The sequence below is a fragment of the Peromyscus leucopus genome, chromosome 1 (assembly GCF_004664715.2).
Source record: "Peromyscus leucopus breed LL Stock chromosome 1, UCI_PerLeu_2.1, whole genome shotgun sequence".
In the NCBI taxonomy this organism is placed as follows: Eukaryota; Metazoa; Chordata; class Mammalia; order Rodentia; family Cricetidae; genus Peromyscus; species Peromyscus leucopus.
Genome location: NC_051063.1, coordinates 192,398,804 through 192,421,482, shown reverse-complemented (window position 1 = coordinate 192,421,482; position 22,679 = coordinate 192,398,804). Strand labels below are relative to the sequence as shown.

The window sequence follows — 22,679 nt, the reverse complement described above, 5'->3', positions numbered from 1 at the left end:
TGATTCAACATACAGAAATTGATCCACCACATCCACAGACCAGAAAGGAAATACCACATAATCATGCTATTAGATCAGAAAAGGTCTTTGATAAAATATACCTCATGATAAAAGTCCTAAAGAAATCAATGATATAAGGGGTTATGCATCAACATAATAATGGAAAAGTACAGCAAGCCCACATCCAACATCAAACTAAACCAAGAGAAATGCAAAGCATTTCCACTGAAGACATGAACAAGGCAAGGATGACTGCTGTCTTCATATCTACTCTATATAGAATTGAAGGCTTAGCTAGTGTAATACGGTATTTTAAGGAGGCCTGCTGGACAGAAATAGAAAAGGAAGAAGTTAAAGCAGCCTTATTTGTAGATTATATAATTTCATACAAAAATGACCCCGGATTCTCCACTAGTAAACATTAACATGTGATGAAAAACTTTTAACAAAAAGCAGGATACAAAATTAACCCAATAAAATCAATTATCTTCCTATACACCACTGAAAAACAGACTGAGAAAAGAATCATGGAAAACATTACATATCTTTTTTTTCATTCACTAGAAGTTTTACTATTAAAGTTTTTTTAATTTAAATATATTTTATCATATTTCCCCCTCCCCTAAGTTCTTCAATATATTCTTCCCCTCCCTACAACCTCAACATTAAGTTCTCCTTAAACAAACAAATAAGCAAACAAACAAAACTACAATAAAACAACCCCTCCATACAAGAAAATAAAACACCACAACAAAATGAGAAAACAATACAACAAAATAAAACCACCAATATGTAACCAAATTAAAAAAAAAAAAAAAAACCTGTGCACTCCATTCAGTGCTTCAGTGTCAGACACCCATTCAATTGTACACTCAGGAATTCCTTGACAACAGCAAACTGGAAGCCATAGTATAAGTACAGACCTGGTGGAGACCTATGCAGGTGCTGTACATGCAGCATCAGTGTCTGTAAGTTCATAGGAACTTTCTCATATAAATTTAAATGGCCTTGTTTTCTTGATGTCCTTCATCCCCTCTTGATCTTGCACTGTTCCTGATCCAGGGGCTCCCTGAGGTCTGGTGGGAAGGATTAGATTGAGTCAACCCATTTGGGTCTGAGTGTTCCACAATATCTCATTCTCTGCATAATGTTTTGTTGTGGGTCTCTGTATTTGTTCCCATCTGCTGCAAGAGGCTTCTTGGATGATAGGTGAACAAAGCATTGGTATATGATTACAGCAAAATATAATTAGAGTCATTTTATCACTACATTGTTTATCACTACATTTTAGACTACCAAAAAAACCCACAAAAAAAAAATGATAGTTCATGCTGGCAAGAATGTGAAATAAAGAGAACACTCATTCATTCCTGGTTGGATTGAACACTAATACAGCCACTATAGAATCAGTGTGGTATTCCTTTGGAAGATAGGAATCAATCTACCTCATTTCCAGCTATATTATTCTTGGAAATATACCTAAATGGTACTTAACCCTACCACAAAGACACATGCTGAAATATGCTTATTGTTGCTTTATTCATAATAGCCAAAAACTGGAAACAACCTAATTGTCCGTCAAATAAAGAATAGAAAAGAAATGTGGTACATTTACACAATGGAGTTTTACTTAAACATTAAAGAAAATGACATAATGAAATTTGCAGGCAAATAGAAATAGAAAATAATAATCTGTAGTGAGGTAACCCTGACTCAGACAGACAAATATGGCATGTATTGACTCACATGTGGATATTAGCTGTTAAATCAATGATAGATAACTAGGCTATAACTCATAGAACCACTGAGGGTAGGTACAGATTAAGGTACTGGAGGAAACAACTAGATTACATTAGAAAGGGAAATAGACTAGATAAACATGGGTGGAGGGGATGGGGCTGTTGGAGGGAATAACCAGAGATATGGTTATAATTAAGGGGCATATGAGGGGTATTGTTGTTCAAATCTAAGATGGTCTTATAATTAAAAAAAAAAACAGAGACAGATATTGGTGTGAAAGCTAAAAGATCAGAGAAGCAGAGCAAGCCACACCCAACTTCAGTTCACCAACTCCTCAGCCAATTCTGGTTCCACAATCCTCAGACTGAAAGCCTATGAATCCTCACCCAAAAGGATCTCAGTTGGACTGCCTTAGTTCCTGTCTCCTCATGCTTTACATACCTTTCTCCACCCTGCCATCAGTTCCTGGGATTAATGGTCTGTGTGCATCCCAGCACTGGGATTAAAGGTGTGTGCCATCATTGCCTGGCTCTGTTTCCAGGGTGGCCTTGAACTCACAGAGATCCAGATGGATCTCTGCATCCCAAGTGATAGAATTAAGTGTGTGTGCCACAACTGTCTGGCCTCTATGTCTAATCTAGTGGCTGGCTCTGACCTCTGATCCTCAGGCAAGTTTATTAGGGTACACAATATATCACCACAGGGTAGCATAAAAATCTAATACTAAAAAACCTTCCTAAAATTTATACATATATGAAGGAGATTAAAATGAACTTGCTGAGTAATGGGGGAGACAGAGTTCCAACTGGTCATTTCTTGTCATCTAACAAAGATTCCAGTGCCAGGATTAGGTTACATCTAATTGACTTATTGGTCCAAGGGGCCCTATGGGAATGCCCCCTAATACAGGCTGAAGCCAGCACTATAGCTTTCTCTCCACAAACTGACAGCAAGGTTCTTTTGATGAAGACAACACCTATATAACTCACTGAACATGGAGATATTGAGGTAGTGCCTACATAAGGGTATCCCTTCTATGTAGCATCTTTGGTAAAAGACAGCCCTTAACACACTATCAAAGGAGAAATATAAACACCAAACCAGCCACAAACCATTTATCCACAATGCTGTACTACCAGCAAGATATGTAAAGGCAATGGTGGCATGGAGTTTATGGGATTAAGCAATCAATACATGATTTGACTTGTGGCCCACTCTACATGATATAACCCATAGCCAACACTGCTTGGGTTAAGAAGAACTTGAGACTAGATAGCCCGGAGGCCAAGACTGAAATAGTAGTTCACACCACACACACACACACAAGCACACACACATACACACACACACGTATGTATGTATGTATATATATATATATGTAATTGTATATTGGAATAACTAAGCAAGTGAAAAGACTTGTATGATTAAAAGTTTAAAACATTAAAGAAAGGAATTCATACAGATATCAAAAGATGGAAAGACTTCCTATGTTCATGGACAGATGGGATTAATATAGCAAAAATGGCAATTGTATCCAAAGCAATCAACATATTCAGTGCATAACCCATCAGAATTCTAACACAGTTCTTTAGAGAAAATGAAAACAAAGGCAATCTTTTAAAAAAAGATTTATTTATTTTATGTGCATTGGTGTTTTGCCTGCATATATTTCTGTGTAAGGATGTCAGATTCCCTAGAATTTTAGTTACAGACGGTTGAGAGCTGTCATGTAGGTGCAGGAATTGAATCCAGGTCCTCCTGAAGAGTGGTCAGTACCCTTAATCAATGAGCCATCCCTCCAGTCCTTCAAAAGCAATCTTTTTTTTTTTTTCTTTTTTTTTTTGGTTTTTCGAGACAGGGTTTCTCTGTGTAGCTTTGCGCCTTTCCTGGAACTCACTTGGTAGCCCAGGCTGGCCTCGAACTCACAGAGATCCGCCTGGCTCTGCCTCCCAAGTGCTGGGATTAAAGGCGTGCGCCACCACCGCCCGGCTTTCAAAAGCAATCTTAATCTTCATATAGAAATACAAACAAACAAATGTAACACAAATCTTAACAGGTCTTATTAATAAAATACTCAGGGGAGCCAGGTATTGGGGTGAACTCTAAAAGATCAGAGAAACATAACAAGCCACATCCAACTTCACCTTGCCAACTTCTCAGCTGATCTTGTTTCCTCGGACTGAAAGCCTCTGAGTCCTCATTGGAATGCATCTCATCTGAACTGCTGCTAAAAAGCCTAAAATTTAAAAGACACTAGTTCCTGGTTTTTACACCTTATATAACTTTCTGCTTCCTGCCATCATTCCCTGGGATTAAAGGTATGCGTCACCATGTCTGGCTGTTTCCAGTGTGGCCTTGAACTCAGAGATCTGGATGGATCTCTGCCTCTGGAATGCTAGGATTAAAGATATGTGCTACTACTGCTTAACTTCTGCTTGTAAAGGGCAATTAAGTTTTGTTGTTGTTTGTCTTATTTTTCCATTGGAGTGGCACTGGATATGTCAACCACTCTAGAGCAAGACCCCATGCTCAGGATTATTTGGCCAATAAAAAGCCTACTTTCTATAGCGGTAAGTTGGACTTCATAATTGACATATTTTCTTACAAGGAAAAAATAAGCCATATGCAGGGAAAATATCTGCAAATCACTGTTCAACAACATGTCTATTCAGCATATGCAAAGTATACTGTAAATCCTATACTAAGACATACATATTCCAATTGAGAAATGGACAGATTTGAGTAAAACCATTTGTGGAAAGTAGTTAGGCAGCAAAAAAGCACTATCACACACATAGTATACTGATGGTAGTGAGTGAGTGCAAGACTGAATTGATTGGGATTTTCATGCATTGCTGTTGAGTAATGGAAATAGAATACATACTGGGGGAAAAGCTACCAGTTTCACATAAAATTAAGCATACATTTACCACAGCCCACTAAACACACTCTTTGATAATTAGCTTTGAAAACTGAAACAATGAGACTGCACAGAGGCTTTGATCAAGAAAATTCATAACGTTTTTATTTGTTGTAGCGAAAAACTTGAAATTCTCCTGTCCTTCAGTGATTTACTTATAAATTGTGTAATAATTTCCCTTTCCCATATCTGAAAATGAACTATGATTACATATGCTCACTTTGTGAGTTTCTGAGAATATGGGAACTTACTTTCATAACACTCTGAGTCTAAATTTATCTCAGAAAAGGAATTTATTTTAAAATTATGTATTATTCTGACTGCCTAAACTTAATGCTAGCCACACACTGGTAAATAGATCCCAGTATGTCATATCATTTTAAAATATTTTAAGCATTTTGGAATAAATTAGAATAAAAGATATACAAGTTAGTAAAATGATACAAAGACCACACTACATTGTAAATTTTCAAACTTAAATCTCTTGTAGAAGAAACTGTTAACTTAAAACTTTACCAAATTAAAGACAAGGCAAACAAAAAGTCAAACAAGGTATTCTGCTCCCTGTAGCTAGAGTTTTCCGCCTTGCCCACAGTCAGGACAAATCTTTGTCACCCGCCAGTCCCACAGCCGCTCAGACCAAACCAAGTAAACACAGAGACTTATATAGCTTACAAACTGTATGGCCATGGCAGGCTTCTTGCTAACTGTGCTTATAGCTTAAATTAATCCATTTCCATAAATCTATACCTTGCCACATGGCTGGTGGCTTACCGGCATCTTCACATGCTGCTGGTCATGGCGGCGGCTGCAGTGTCTCTCTATACCTTGCCTTCTGCTTCCCACAATTCTCCTCTCTCCTTGTCCCACCTACTTCCTGCCTGGCCACTGGCCAACCAGTGTTTTATTTATTGACCAATCAGAGCAATTTGACATACAGACCGTCCCACAGCAGCTCCCAAATGCACATTAGGTATATATTTAAATTTTTTGTGTGTTTGTGAGTGTGTGTGTATATGCTCCTGGAGGCAGGGGAGTGCTGGCACTAAACTTGGATTCACTAGAAGAACAGCAAGTGCTCTAAACGACTAAGCCATCTCTCTGATCCATTATAGCCTAAAGATATACTACTTGTCATTTTTCTCAAGGCATCATTTCTTCATTAATATCTCCAATATTTTTTCTAAGTCATCCACATTAAATATGTTCATAAATGATGTTTCTTGTTGTTTTCAGCTGCTAGGGATTAATTATGACCTCTCCTACACACTGGCTAAATGCTTTACCACTATACTATATCTTCCAGTGATCATAAGTACTGATGGATTTTCTGAAAAATGATGAGGCAATATATTACTGCAAGCCCTGCTACAGGAAAGGATTGCTTTAGTGTGAATTCTAAATCAATAGAGGCATTAATTTACAAGCTAATACTTTCTTAAAATGATATTTTTGTCAACTGGTAGTTGCTCCAAATCTATGATTATTTGACAGTGCCGTTCTTACTACTGAAGGCTTTGCTAGTCTGTCACATTCATGTGTTTTTTTAAACATATACTTTTTAAGATATATAAGATATATAATTTTTTAAAACTGCCCCTCAATACTATCTACATCAGTCATAGTATTATTCCTTTGACAGAGAAAAATAGATCATTTATCTGTGAATACACCAATATAAATTCTATACACATTAATGTTTTGGGTAGATACTAATATTCAAGGACACATAACAAGAGGATTGTTGACTAACTATGAATTCTCTTGTGCTTAACAAGGGTTGATAAGTGGGCAAAGGCTTTCCCACAATCACTACATCCATAAGGCCTCTCTCCTGTATGTTTTCTTTGATGAACATTGAGCCAAGACTTTGTAGTGAAGGCTTTCCCACACTCATTGCACTCATATGGTTTCTCTCCTGTGTGAATTCTCTGATGGGTAATGAGATCATTTTTGCGCAAGAAGCATTTTCCACATTCAGAACATGCAAAGGAAGTCTTTCCTGAGTGAAATCTCTGATGTACTATGAGCGGTGTCTTTTTCTCAAAGACTTTACCACATTCATTACATTTGTATGGCTTCTCCCCAATATGAGTTTGCTGATGTATACTTAGTGTACTTTTCATTGTGAAGCCCTTCCCACATTCATTGCAAATGTATGGCTTTTCACCATTATGAGCTCGCTGATGTGCAATGAGCATTTTTTTTTCACTTAAGCCTTTACCACATTCACTACATACATAGGGTTTCTCTCCTGTGTGAGTACGTTGATGCACATTGAGTTGACTCTTCTCAGGAAAGCTCTTTTCACATTTGTTGCATTTATAAGGTTTTTCTCCTGTATGGGTCCGTTGATGTATTATCAGCCGTATCTTTGTTGGGAATCCTTTTCCACATTCATTGCATACATAAGGTTTCTCTCCTGTGTGAGTTCGCTGATGGACAATGAGGCGGTTCTTTAAAGCAAAGCCTTTCCCACACTCACTGCATATATATGGTTTATTTCCAGTATGAGTTTGCTGATGTATCATAAGTTGTACCTTTGTTGGAAAGCCTTTTCCACATTCATTGCACACATAGGGTTTTTCTCCTGTGTGAATTCGCTGATGTACAACTAGGTGGCTTTTCAAGGCAAAGCTTTTTCCACACTCATTGCATGTGTATGGTTTCTCCCCAGTGTGAGTTCGCTGATGGGCAATTAGATCACTCTTCATGATAAACTTTTTTTGACAATAAGTACATATAAATGGTTTCTCTTCAGAATGTATTCGCTGATGTGTAATAAGACTATTCTTTAATGTGAAGCCTTTCCCACACTTACTGCATATGAAGGGTTTCTCACCAGTATGAGTTCTATAATGTCCAAGAAGACGTCTCTTCTCAATAAAGCCTTTTCCACATTCACTGCATACATAAGGTTTCTCTATTCTGTGAGTTTTCTGATGTGCCACAAGACTGAACTTCGTAGAGAAGGCTTTTCCACATTCATTGCATATATGCAGTTTCTCTCCTGTATGAGTCAGCTGATGAGTATTAAGACTGTTCTTCAGTGTGAAGCCTTTCCCACATTTACTGCATATAAATGGTTTCTCCCCAGTATGAATTCGATGATGAGCAACAAGACGCCTCTTCTCAATAAAGCCTTTTCCACATTCACTACATATATAAGGTTTCTCTCCAGTATGAGTTTTGTGATGTGCAGTGAGACTGGACTTTGTAGAGAAGGCTTTCCCACATACATCACATCCATGGGGTTTCTCTCCTGTGTGAGTTCGTTGATGATAAACGAGTAGATACTTTCTAGAGAAAGCCTTTTCACATTCAGTACACATATAATGCTTCTCTCCTGTAAGATTTTTCTGATGTACATTAAGGGATTGGTCATTTCCACTTAGCTCAGCAGAGTTCTTTATATCACAGTTTCTGCTCCGGTTTTCAAAACTTAAATTTGAGTTCAAAGATTTTTCACAGAAGTCAAACCCACTGCAGTTTTGCTTCAGTGGTGAATGGTCTTTGCTCTGATTAAAAATATTTCTGAAATTTCTATGTTTGTAGCATTGTTCAATGCTTTTGTGAATGGTTCTATCTTTCAAGTGATGTTGCAGAGGATCACCAACTTCTCTGATTTCTAGGAAAGAAGAGAATAGCATATAATTTCTCCATCTTCCTTTAAAACCAGACTGTTTAAGAAATGCTTTGGTAAGCTGGAGAAATGGTTTAGAGGTTTGAAAACACATATAACTCTTCCAGAGAATCTGAGTTAAGTCCCAAGCACCCAGGTCAAGAGGCTCACAACCATCTTTAACTGCAGCTTCAGGGGAACAGATACTATTTTATGGCCCATTTGAGGACCTGTACTCATGAGCATATACCCACATATAGGCACACACACACACACACACACACAAATAAAAAAAAAGAAATCTCAATAAGTGGCTTTTTAATGACAACTTTCTATTAATAGAAGAAACTGTGGTGTGTGTGTGTGTGTGTGTGTGTGTGTGTGTGTGTGTATTTAGCTCTTGCACATTGGTAAAAGAATCATTTAAATATATAGAAAGATAAAAGAATTGATATACTTTTTAAAAACAACATATATATATTCAGCTATTTTTTAAATTTTTAAAAAATAGACAGAGATAGTCAAACACAAATATGGTATGTGAGACAGGAAATCTCAGAACTTCACAGGACTTCAGATAATAAAACTCAGGGGCTAGAAATGTGCTTCAGTGGTGAGATACCTGCTACAAAATGAATGATCCCAGAGCCTAGTTTCCCCATAGACAAAAAAAAAAAAAAAAAAAAAAAAAAAAAAAAAAAAAAAAAAAGAAAGAAAGAAAGAAAAGAAAAAAAAAGAAAGGAAACAAAGTACTACATAAGATTTTAAGATTTTACATTCAGAAACAAATAGAAAAGGGGAAAGACGGCAGCACAGGCACAAGACTATGTCATTCCAACACGCTGCATTTAGAATATGTTATTCCAATCGAAATGAACCAAGTGCTGTAGACGGATTTCTAAATGGTCTTATTAAATAAAAAACACACGGAGCCAAATATAGGCATGAAGGCCTTAGAGAGATCAGGGAAATAGGGAGAGCTACCAGCCAACTGTACCTCACCAACTCTGAAGCTTCCAAATGCAAGTGATTCCTGTCAACCCAAGCCTTTATATACCTTGCTTTTCTGCTCTCTCATTGGCTCTTAGCCCAGCTACCTCACTTCCTTGTCACTGCCTGTCTGTACAGACCTCCAGGTCTCTGTGGTTAGTACTGGAATTAAAGGCGTGTGTCACCACACTTGGCTCTGTTCCCTAGTATGGTCTTGAACACACAGAAACCTTGCCTGCTAAATGATCAGATTAAGAGTATGTGCTGCCTGACTTTGTTTACATAAAATGACTGGCCTTTTCCCCTTGATCTCCAGGCAAGCTTTATCTATCAATGCACAAATAAAATATCACCACATTTCAGCACAAATAAATATCATCACAAAGTGCTACTATGATCAGGTGCATACCTGGAGACCCAGGCAGATGAAACAACTTAGCATGACAAGTAAAAAATGTGGGGCTGCAAAGAATTTAAATGTTTTCATGACAACGAAAAAGAAAGTACAGATCTAAATTTGTGAGTGTGTGAGTGCTGCGTGCGCGTGCGTGCGTGCGTGCCTGCATGCGTGTGTGTGCGCGTGTGTGTGTTTCTGTGGGTTGGGGTTTGGGGGAGTGATAATGATGGTCCCCAGGGACATGAAAATGCTAAACAAGTGCTTTCACTATTGATCCCCTCAGTCTCAAATTGAGATGAAAAATTCTATAGTCAAATGCTATGGGATGGTCTGTATGTCAAATTGTTCTGACTGGTCAATAAATAAAACACTGATTGGCCAGTGGCCAGGCAGGAAGTAGGTGGGGACAAGGAGAGAGAAGAATTCTGGGAAGCGGAAGGCTGAGGCAGGAGACACTGCCAGCCACCACCATGACCAGCAGCATGTGAAGATGCCGGTAATCCACCAGCCACATGGCAAGGTATAGATTTATGGAAATGGATTAATTTAAGCTACAAGAACAGTTAGCAAGAAGCCTGCCACGGCCATACAGTTTGTATACAATATAAGTCTCTGCATTTACTCGGTTGGGTCTGAGCGGCTGTGGGACTGGCAGGTTACAAAGATTTGTCCTGACTGTGGGCCAGCCAGGAAAACTCTAGCTTCAGTCAAATCTGAAACTAATAGCTGGCATGGATCAATTTCTCCTACATTATTGAAAGAAGTGGGGAAGGTCCAAGGTTCACAATCAAGTACTGACTCACTGTTTGTTCATCTTGGTTATTCTTTTCCTACACATTCCAAATAAACAGTTACTTTTGACTGGCTACTGGAAGATAAATTCAAGAATCTCTAGAGTTATTTGCTTGATATGTCTTTCTCCATCAAAGGCCTTTGGACATACAAAATCTTTATTTGCAGTAGAGCTGTTTGGGTATGCCAGAAGGTTTGTTCCACAATGTGTCACTCTTACTACGGGGGTGTATCACTTATTTTTCTGTTGCTGTAATAAAATACCATCACCAAAATGAACTCATAAAAAAATATTTAATTTTCCCTACAGTTCCAAAAGCCAAGGCAGGAAGGTACTGCAGGAGTAGGATAAGAAATCACATCTCAATGTCATACCATAAGCAGAGAGAGTAAAGTGGAAGTGGAGCAAGGCTATAAACCTTCAAGGCCTGAACCTACTGACATATTTTCCAACAAGGTTTGACCACCTGAAGGTTCCATAACCTTCCCACGCATTGCCACCAAATTCATGTGCCTATGGTGACAATTCTCCTTCAAACAACTACAGGAGGATTAGAGACATCTTGTTTTGGAGAGCTTCCCATGCTGGCAACACTCCAGATGCGTTGTCAAAAATTATTGCAGGTTGAGGGGCATAGTGTTGTACACCTGAGCACCTGGGAGGCAGAAGCAGGTTCATCCCTGTGAGTTTTGGGCTGTTCTGAACTACCAAACAAGTCCCAAGCCAATGAGGGTCATACAGTAAGACCTTTTCTCAAAGCAAATGGAAAGACTACTACTGGCCTAATTCTGCATTATTTGTGCAACTAGGTTAATAAAAAAAAAATAACTTAGAGCTTTTACCAAAATTCTCTTAAATATTTAATATGCACCATCCCATATTGAGGTTATTTCAATTTGATTTTGTCATTGTTGCCACTATTCCTTACAGAACTGTACTGAGGACTCAACCCAGACAGGACCTTATACATCCTAAGCAAGTGCTCTGTGACTGACAGTCAGACAACGTGGGTAGACATTAGTTTTATTCCTAATGATTTTGATTTGCACCAATTTACTGCCATAAATTGTAACCATGAATAAAAGAGCTTCCTTCTCCTCCTCACTAATGTCTGTTTTCTTCAGAAAATTATCTTACTGTGTCATTTGTGTCTATGCAGGCACAAATGCACATGCACCATAATAAACCAATTTTAATTAAAAATATAAGGCTAAAGAAAAAGGAAAAAATTCATGTTCAAAGTAGTGATATACCATTCCTCTACTGGAAACTCCCCATCTCTTTCCAAGTTTACTTGGAATAAAATCAGGCCTTGAATATGCAACCTATGAGTCAGGCTTTCTGGCTATTACCTCATACTACACATATCAGCAGTCACTTTTATTTTGTTCACTATAATCAAGCCAAAAATACTTTCTAGAGGTTTCTCAGACATCCTCCAAACAAATTTGCCTTTGTGTAACACAGTGGAACTACCCATTTTAATTGTTAACTTGTTGAGAGGCAGCTTATCAAGGAATCATTCCCAGCCCTAAATACATTCCATCAAATCTCAGACCTATTGTTTCTGATGCTTTAATTTCATAGTACATTTTAGCATAAGACATTATTTGTACATTTATTTTTGTAGTTCTCACCACTGAAACTGAAGGCAATGTAAAGAGTACACTAAGGAATTTTGTTTCTTTTGTGCATTATGTTGTTTAAATATACCATTATAAGACAAGTTTTAAGGCAATATATTGAGGCAACAATGCTTATGGAACACAGTAACCTGTGTATGTGAGAAAAAAACAAGACTTTCAGATATCACTGATAAAAAGCCGACAATCTCATGACAGGGAATACAATGACCTGGGAAAGGTGCCACCAGAATACAATTGGAAAACACTGAGTCACCTGAAACTGCAACTAAATAAACTTCCATTAATCATAGAATCAAAAGGAAAAAAGGGGGTGGGGTATGGGAGCCCATTCTTGGGTTCCTCATGGCTTTACCCAGCAGGTCCGCAGACAGGATGATTAGGACCACAGGCCTGAGTGCAGGTGTCTGAGATGGTCTGCACTTGGCTGTGCTGGGGGAGGAGGTCTTTTGCTCCACCCCTTGGCATCTCTATAAAAATCCTGGGGCAGAGACAGTTGGGGCCTGTTGAAAAAGGTTCCAGGCCTTCTCGAGGCTATCCTTTATTTTCTATCTGTTTCTCTCCACAATACATCCTTCTGTCTAATATTTCCTGCTGCTCGCACTCAAGAAAACTCTGGGGAACTGTGGGGGTGGTGGGTAAATGCCCCACGGGGGGGGGGGGAGGGGGGGGACTGAAAAGGTTGCTCCATGGTTAAGAACACTTGTACCATTTACAGAGGACCTGGTTTCAGGTCTCAGAATGCACATGGCAGCTAACCACCACCTGTAAATCCATTCCCAATTACATGGTGCACATATATATATGTAGGCAAAACACTCATATACAGAAAATAAAAACAAATTAAAAAAAAAAGCTCGTTGGAAATATGTATTTTTGTACACTGAAAATGTTTCACAATTATGTACAATTTAGTGATAATTATACAAGTAGGTTATCATACTAGAAACAGTCAAATGAACTGTATGTGTCAAATGAGTGACTCATATGTCATATGGACTGTACCTAAAGAACGTCGTGAAAAGAAAATTGATTTGCAAAAAAGAAAGAAACTTTTAATGAAGTGAGGAGAGAAGCAACATCTAAGATGAACCATAAAAATGTTGAAAATTAGCAAAATTATGAAGAAAGCAGATTTTGGCAGAAGGGTAACTTCTGACCTGCTTTATACTGGAAATGCAAGAAATCATTAATCTCTAATTAACAGAAAAATGTAGAGAACTTTAAAAAGTGAGTTCAGAACAGATTACAGTGGTTCACTCCTGTGATCCCTGCACTGTTGACTCAAAAAAACTGAGTTTGACAGCGGGCGATGGTGGCGCACGCCTTTAATCCCAGCACTCAGGAGGCAGAGGCAGGCGGATCTCTGTGAGTTCGAGGCCAGCTTGGTCTCCAAAATGAATTTCAGGAAAGGCGCAAAGTTACACAGAGAAACCTTGTCTCGAAAAAAACAAAACAAAACAAAACAAACAAACAAAAAAAAAAAAAACTGAGTTTGAGGCAAGCCTGAGCTACATAGGGACCTTGACAAACAAACAAAAAGAGAAGAAGAAAGCTCAGCATATAAGGCATATTTAAGGCAATTTCAGAGCAGATAAGTTTTAAGATGTATAGTACTAGAACATAAATTTAAACAGGGATACTCAAAGCAGGTGTGTGAAATACCTAAGGTAATGCCACCCTGTTCTGACTCCATTTTGTGTTTGCTTAGATAGTTCTCAGCCTTCTAGACCCTCCCCGCAATGGTCATTTACGTTTGCAACACATCTGAGATTTACATTGCTTTTGACCCTGGTCCTGGTGTATTAGCCAAAATAACTGACAAGTTACATCTAAAATAACTACTATGCTCTGCCAGGAACGAACATTTCAGGATTACTATGACCCTCATCTAACTTTGATGTATCTTTGTGGTTTTTGCCTTTAAAACCTCCATCTCCCTGAATTTGGGCATGAAGAGACTTTTTAGAGACTCAAGCCAGCTCTTGGTCTGGCCATCCATGTAAAGTTAACTGTTAACTGGCTTAATCAGCATGGTTGTCCACAACTATCTCATTTGGATCATTACTGGGTGGGACGTTAAGTAGTTCCAATTACTCTTGAGGCTGAGGTAGGAAGATTGCCTAAGTCCATGAGTTCAAGACCAGTCTGGCTACATAGTGAGATTTCCTTATGTCAAAACATATACATAAAACAAGGCTAATCAAAAGCATTTTCCTGATGAAAAGATGATTCTCATTCCTTATGTACAGAATTAGAAGTTCTGAGACAGCTGCCAAAATAATGAATAAAATACACAGAAGAAAAGCATAAACTGGATTTTAAGGAAGATGTCAACTTAGAAGTGTTTTCCAGAGAACAGGAAGAGGCTAATTGGGAGAATGAAGAGAAAATGGAGGAGAAAAAAGGAGGAAAAGTATGGATTCTCAGCTTACAAAGATCTAGCAAGATGGTTCCATGGGTACAGTGGTTGTTTCTCTGTTGTGGTGGTAAAATACCATGGCCTGAAATGACTTACAAGAAGGAAGTTTATTTGGGGTTAAGGCTGAGAGGCATAGGAATCCATGACAACAGGAAAGCATGGTAGCAAGCAATAAGCATAATGGCCAGAGCAGGACACTAAGAGTTCCCATCCTCAAACAGAAGTTTAAGCTCTCAAAGCCTGACCCCAGTGACATAGTTCCATCAGCAGTATTTTCCCCAACAGTGACTATGTTTGGGATATCTATGTTCTGTGTCCTCAGACCAGCACAGAGGTTGGTTTTGTGTTTTCAGATCACACACAGTTATTGCCCCATAGTGCATGCAGAAACCAATTCTGCTGGCTCTCACCTGGACAGATTAGATTATGGATTTCATCTTCTATTGTCCATGGTACTCCTGGGTCTAATTGGGAGCATACATCTGATTTCCTGGTTAGATACCCTGTTCGTGGAAAATGACAGAAGACTATGATGAATCAAAATGGGTTTGTATTGTGGTTCAAATCTGAAATACCCTCCATCATGTCATGATTTGAAGACTGGATCCTGGGCTGATTGTAGTGTTTGGGAAGGGTGGGTAGAACTTTTAGGAGGCAGAACTTCAGTTAAGAAAGTGGGCCACTGGAGGGTATCATTGAGGCTTTATAATCAGTCACCACTTCCTGTGTGGCCTTTTCATCCTGACTGTGGATATAAGGTGACCAGGTAGCTTCCAACTCCTATTCAATCCCTTTACTGCCTGCTGCCATGCCTTCCTCACTAAAATGGACTGCAACTCTCTGGAATTGAAAGCCAAAATAAACTCTTTCTCCCTTATGTTGTTTTTAATCACAGAAGAGAAAAATAAATAACACAGCTTGGGTATGTCAAAAATACATGCTATGTTTTAGAGATTAAACAGAATTCCCAACCATAACTTCAGACTTCTCTTGTATAAGAATAGAGTCTGTCCTCCTTCATAGGTATAAAAAGATCTGAAAATCTACAACTTGAGAGTTTAAAAGCTGAGAACAGGAAAAGCTATTGACTGGGTGTCCTCCAAATACCACAGGATGCCATCCTCACCCATTGACACCAGGCTCTTGCAGGTCTCCAGCATCACATCCCAGTACAGGTCCTTCTGAGCATGGCTCAGGAGCTGCCACTCCTCCCAGGAGAATACCACGGCCACATCGTCCAAGGTCAGGGATTCCTGTAACAACACCACCCTCTTAATGAAGGGATATTCCTTTGGTGATGTGGGAAGAATTTAAAGGAAGATATGTGGTTGTTCTCTTAATAGAGAAGAATCTTAATAATGTATTCTCAAATGATATGAACACTTATTCCACAAAGTTGAAACTTCATAAAAGTTTCTGTAATAACTGTCATGACATCTCTTACCAATATAGGAACATCTGCTCTATGTGTGTACATGTACACATGTGAACACCTATTTGCCAATACCAAAATGTATGGTGCTTCTAAGTAGATGAATAATAAAGATTATTTTGGAGTGTTTACTTTTGGTTTGGTTTGGTTTGATTTTTATAGTGCTAGGGTTTTTCAGTGAATCCCAAACAATTCAGATACTCTTTTGTTTTATTTTTGATGATTACTTTCTATTGTTGTTGGTTGGTTTGGTGATCTCATTATGTAGCCCAAGCTGGCTTTGAACTCCCAATCCTTACAAGTTAGTCTCCAGAGTATTGGGAATATAGGTATATACCACAACTTAGCTGCTGAATAACACAGATTTTTAAAGTGTACCATGATCTTCTGTGCCAATATTCAAGTAAGTAATTAAGACAGCATGGATGGTGGCAACACAGGACAGTGCATACTCCATCACTAATATATTACAGCAAAACTAAAAAGGCATAAAGCAAACAGTACTACATGATTAAGCAAAACTTATTCTCAAAAGTACATGACACATGTACATAATCAAAAACATATGTGTATATGTACAAAATTAAACAAGTCATAATAAAGAAATAACTGTAGGAAAACTGTCTTTGCCTTCATGAGAAGACTGATGTCATAAACACCCAAAGCACTAACCCAAAGAGCCATGAAAGACCTATGTGAGCCTCAAAACCAGGTACCATGAAATATTAACAGCTCTTGAGGAGGTGGCTGCTCTGTCACGGGTCATGTAACTACTCATGATTCTTTTTCATGGCTGTCACAGACATCAGATTTAAACGGACAACTAGTGGAACCCAGAGACCTGAAGAGTTAAGAGATTGTTGTAGAATGCTCTTCTCTAAGCATTACCTGTGATTGTTACTATCACCAAATTGGAGCAGGATTAGTGATATGCAGGAGAGCCTCACAAGAGAGTGAATGGTTAACAGAAGTGGCAGGGGGGTCTCCATATGTGTAGCTTGTGAGAGGTTGTTACCCATGCTTTGGTGGGGCTTTTTTGTGCTTTTAGGTCACCCACAATGCTCACAAATAACCCCTTATACACGTTCCCATACATAAGCCTGATAAGCTCATTGGTTCATCACATAGGACTGAATGGAATGTTATCTTTGGTTAGTCACTGGTGCCTATCTTGGTTGAACTAATAATTGTCTACATTCTTCAGGAAAAGTAATGCAACACATATCACATCCAACATGAACCCTATAGTCTGGAATCCTATGAACATTATATCCCTGATCCTACTTAGCTCAGATTTCTCTAGATAGGGCTACTTACAATTTATATTTTTATGTTTTCCGAAATGGATTTTGATATGCCTCTACAAATCTTCTGGAGAACAAAGAAAAGAATAAGATATGTCTCAAGTCACCTGGGCCTGCATCATTTTCTTTTGACTTTAGAAGTTAGCCATTGACTGGAGTGCTCTGCTTTGTCGCTTCTGGATCAGCGTAATCTAGCCAAGTGTATCCGAAGAATCTCCTCGTCTTTGTTTCACTTGATTTCTCTTGTTCCTGGTCATATGGCACCTGTGGGATATAGAACAAATTACCCTGAGCAGAACATTCTCATCATGTCTGGATGATATCATGTTGCTACACATTTACCTTAAATTAAGCATTAAAAATCTATTTAGTGCTCCAAAGGTTCTGACATATGGCTTAATGAACCATCAATCCTGAACAAGTCCCTTCCTCCTCTAAAATGTCAGTAGTGAGACTGTCATATATGATAGACACTCATATATGAAAATGGATATGAGAAACAGTACATGCTTCTCCAGTTGAAGGGTGATGCTTAGGCTTATCAATTTTGAGAAAGAGAATATACCAAATGTACATTTTTTTAAAGTTTATTATTTTACTTATTCAAGTCTTCCTAGGGTCTGAGGAGATAGCTCAATGGGAAAACTGCTTGTCCTGCCGCATGGAGACTCATACTTGAATCCCACGAACTTGTGTAGTGAGTGTCTGTCATCGCAGTGCTCCTATAGCAAGAAGGGAGGGGAAAAGAAAAGAGGAAAATCTGGGGAGAAGCCTGTAGTCCAGCTAACCCGTTCAATCAGCAGGACAACAAACAGTCCCTGTCTCAAGCAGCACATGAGAATGAACACACATGAACAGGAACACACATACACAACCCATTTAAAAGTTTGCTTTTTCTATTTTTACATTCTAAGACTCATGAGTAATTTCAGATCATAAGGAGCAAAGAAACACCATCATATTTAATTTCTTATTACCATCTACACACTGATAAACTGTAAGGCATATATATATAAGGCATATATATATATATATATAAACATGCTGTAAAAATAACTTTAAGGAATATAACTCAATAAAGACATTTGTAGGTGGCTGGGGGGAGAACCAGAGAGAATTCTTTATCAATAAACCTCTAAGAATATGTTTTCCTTTAGCAACAGGAAAGGGCCTCAGATGTAAACAGAGAAGAAAGGAATAAAAAGGAACAAAATTGGCAAGAAGTTAAATCAAAAATAGTCATAATTGGGCACTATACTTAGCTTTTCTGATGTATGATAAAACATTGACCAAAAACAACTTGGGAAAGGAAATGGTTCAGTTTACCTTCTATATAGCCTATTATCAAGGGAAGCTAGGGTAAGAACTCTTGGCAGGAGCTTGGATCAGAAACCTGAGGAATGCTGCTTCCTGGCTTGCTCAGCTACCATTCTTACATTTATATAGCCCAGGCCCACCTGGCCAGGATGGCATACCCACAGTTAGCTTGGCCCTTCTACATCAATTAGCACTTTAGAAAATGTCCCACAGACATGACCACAGGTCCATTCAGTGGAGATGATTTTCCAACAGAGGTTCCATATTCCCAAATAAGTCAATTTGAAGCTCACTGTGGCACTTAAGTTATGATATCTCAGAGGTTTTATTATGCAAAGAGTAAAATATACTGGAATAGCATATAAATGGAGGAGGATGGTGCATGCAATAATACACTAATGGAGCTGGAGGGAGGGCTCAGTGTTTAAGAGGACAGATTGTTTTTTCAGAAGACATGGGTTCAGTTCCCAGAACCCACATGGCAGCTAACAACAACCAACTCTATTCCAGTTACAGGGCATCTGACACCCTCTCCTGGCCTGCACAGGCATGAAGCACTGTGGTACACAAACATATATGTAAGCAAAAACATCTATACACATAAAGAATGTACTAAGTCATCTACATAGTGACAGAATAGTATAAAAATACAAATCATCATAACAAGGACAAATTTATCTATTAGTAATCTCTGGTATAAGCAATAACATTAACATTTTTTTGAGAATTTCATACGTTGATAAATGATTAAAACTGTGTGTGTGTGTGTGTGTGTGTGTGTGTGTGTGTGTGTGTGTGTGTGTGTTCAAAAAGGTTCATGGTTTCTGGGGCAAATGGTCAACTCTACTATTGTAGTTCACAAACAACTATATATATTTTACTTCATATACATAAACTGAGTAGCGGGAGGCTGAGAGGCAGGAAGATTACAGGTTTGAGGCCAGTTTAGACTATATGTTAAAAAAAAAAAGAATCTATCTCAAGTAAGGGAACATGGGAGAGAAAGAAGGAAGGGAGAGAGGCAGAGAAGTGAGGCATAGTGAGGAGTAGCAAAGAAAGAGAAAGTTGCATACCTAACCACCATAAAGTCCATACAGGCAGAGAGCCAGATAAAGAACAAAAGATTTGGGGGTAGTTAGATCAGTGGGATAAAGCCACTTACCACCAAGCTTGATGACCCAGGTTCAGTCCCCAAGACACACATATTGGAAGCAGAAAACTAATCACAAAAGATGCCCTCTAACCTTTACCAGTGGTTCTGGGCACATATACACATTTTAAAGATTATTTAACTTTACAAAAGAATAGAACATTTCTTGGGAATTAATTAACATTTTATTGAAAATAGCCAATATAGGAGATGGGATAGAGGACAAGAGGGGAATTTGAAGAGGGGAGCAGTGAATGGTCAGTATCTATTGTATAACAGTATGTAACTTTTAAAGAATAAAGGATGCTATTTTAAGGAACAGGTTTCCCTGCCAGACTAGTGGCACACAGCTTTAATCCCAGTACTTGGGAGTAAGAAACAGGCAGATCTCTTTGAGTTCGAAGTCAGCCTGGTCTACAGAGCGAGATCCAAGTCAGGCACCAAAACTACACAAAATCTCCAAAAAAAAAAAAAAAAGAAAGAAAGAAAGAAAAGAAAAGAAAGGAAGGAAGGAAGGAAGGAAGAAACGGGTTTCCCTAATAACTTAAAAGTGCATTTCTAAGAAATGCTCAGAGTGAAATATTGGCCACAGTGTGCTATCCACTGGGATTGGAAAATAACGCATCAGGATAAAAGTAAATGTTTTAGGCTAAAGCTGAAAAGCAAACCTACTGCTGAGGTAGGTAAATACATGGTAAAATGTTTATAAACACTATGTCTAAATACACATTCTAGGTCTCTCCGCGTGCATACAATACGGGAGTGTAAATTCACTCATGTCTCCAGTTCAAACATTTAAAAAAATTACACTTATTTCATGAAATAAACTGTGAAAGGAAATTATTATTACAAAACTCATCTAAACTATGACTGCTGGTGATATAACACAAGTTTAACTGAAGTATTCTAAAACCTGACAAAGGTTACTAAGCAACAGAATGAACCAGCACAGAGATTACTTGTATCTTTGTTTCAGAAAACAAAGGAACAAGATGTGGTGGCGGGTAAGCCTTTAATCCCAGCACTCGGGGAGCTCTATGCCAATCTGGTTTATAGGGCTAATTCCAAGACTTGGTACTCCACAGTTGCCACCCACATGCACTCCAGCACCAGACCCCAGCTCCACAGAAATGGATTCCAAAGCCTGCATCAGACACAGCTGTACAACCTTCAAAACAGTTCCTTTGAAGCTTAAGCAGAAGACAAAGCCCGAACCCTGCATCGCCTTGGCCGACATTCACCAGCTCTCAATCTCTAGATCCTACATAGGGAGAAGCCTAGATGCCAAAATTGAGCTCAGCATTCAGTGCTTGGTCTCCAGAGACCTTAAACAACAGTCCCTACATGCACAAGGACTAATGCCAACGGATTCCTCAGCACTCCCAACAAAAGAGCATCATCTCAAATACCTTTGCACGGAATTGCACTCGCATAACAAAAGAGCACTCTGGCCACTCCGCCACTCCAGTAAGCTGCGCCACTCCCGTGCAGTCGAAGAGCACGTCATATAGACCGGTTTTACAGAATAAAACCGCAGGTTGCCAATACTTGCAGAACGACCCTCTCTAGCGGCCTCAATGCCCACCCACCCCTTTGTGATACGGTGGCCGAGAAGGGCCATAAGGTTTCCAGCGTTTGTGAAGACGAAAGATGGCTGCGCCCTGCTTTGTATCTGTCTTTGTGCATCTGACGTACACAGAGAGAGAAGTCTTATCGAGAGAGTGTCTCCGGACGATCAGGAAAATGACAGTCACGTCAATGCATGATAAAAATGTGTGTCAGCTCGGGCATCACCAAACACAAACGACTTAACGTAAACTCCTTGAGAAAGTGCAGTCGGAAAGAAAGACTTCCGACGAGGCCACGGCGGCGCCATATTAGCGGAAGTGGAAGTGTCCGTACACAGAATGTGCATCCGCAGAAAGGTTCTGAAAGATTCTGTGTAGGACGTAGTTGGAAGCAACTTGTGAAAACAGAGCAGAACGCTACTTGCAGACGTTCTGAGGGTCCAGAGGACACACTTTAGGTTCAAACACGTAGAAGGCTTTCACCTCTCAAGGGCATCTGACGCCCTCTTCTGACCATTGCAAGTTCCTACACCAAATAAGTGCAAATTCATGAATGAAGGCACACACACACACACACACACACACACACACACACACACAATTCATCGTATATATTATATAAGTTGTAGAAATATAATTCAAGCGGCATGTGAATTATATAAGTATAATTCAAGTCCTTTTCTGCTGTGTTTTCACAAGTTGCTTCAAACTATTCACCACAGTTTCCTCTTTGCAGGAATTATAATATATATGATATACATATAATGTATATATTATATATAATATATATTTCATATACAACAATAGAGATAAGGAAAATTTATATGATGCTAAACTTAAAAAGGGGGCGGGGCGTTGTTTCTGGGTACCTTTGGCCTCATGGGAATTCCTAAGTCTATTCATGGACAAAGCACAATCTCACTTCCACTATCAGGGATAGTTAGATTGCAGTGGAATTCAGGGGGCCCTGGGAAATTTCTTTACAGCATTTGAGCAGATGTATAATAATGCATTTTTCAGCAGTTACTGAACTCATGTAACCTGGGTTTTACTTCACCAGTCAGTGACGTAGATTTCTATGGTTATCTTTAACAGCCTGAGAAATTCCCCTAAGCTGGAGGGACCACAATGTAAGCCAAACTGAAATTTTTGACTTACAGGCTGAAAGACAGTTTAGGACTGGTTTGTGTAATATAGGCACTTTACTATAAGCATCAAAGACAAAAGAAAAAATGCTACTCAAGGAAAACTAAGTCTGAGATAAAGAAGAAAGGTCAGAGAGAGAAAAGAGTAGGGGGTTACTTTTGGCTTTACCTTTAGTTGATATAAACTCTAAAATTTTCTTTAATTCCTGAGCAGCATTTAATTTTCTCACATGTAG

General features: G+C 38.8%; 1 protein-coding gene across 2 annotated transcripts; it reads right to left on the bottom strand.

The window, feature by feature from the left end:
• Positions 1 to 5,606: 5,606 nt before the first annotated feature.
• On the bottom strand, positions 5,607 to 21,334 carry Znf615 (zinc finger protein 615). Of its 2 annotated transcripts, XM_028860733.2 has the most exons (5): positions 21,140 to 21,334; positions 17,371 to 17,527; positions 15,654 to 15,780; positions 14,938 to 15,030; positions 5,607 to 8,288 (listed from the first exon to the last, which is right to left on the bottom strand). In XM_028860733.2, exons 2-5 carry the CDS (start codon positions 17,383 to 17,385, stop codon positions 6,409 to 6,411), a joined length of 2,115 nt encoding a protein of 704 aa, XP_028716566.1. In that variant the 5' UTR covers positions 17,386 to 17,527; positions 21,140 to 21,334; the 3' UTR covers positions 5,607 to 6,408. The 2 variants fall into 2 exon arrangements, with proteins under 2 accessions (XP_028716566.1, XP_028716568.1); XM_028860735.2 differs by lacking the exon at positions 14,938 to 15,030.
• Between the last annotated feature and the right edge of the window lie 1,345 nt (positions 21,335 to 22,679).

Excerpts from the sequence above, each read along its gene's own strand:
- Znf615 (XM_028860733.2), bottom strand. Across the intron at positions 15,031-15,653 it reads CAAGAGCCTGGTGTCAATGG|GGTATCTAACCAGGAAATCA; the intron begins GTGAGGATGGCA and ends TTCCACGAACAG. Across the intron at positions 8,289-14,937 it reads CCATAATCTAATCTGTCCAG|AAATCAGAGAAGTTGGTGAT; the intron begins GTGAGAGCCAGC and ends CTTCTTTCCTAG.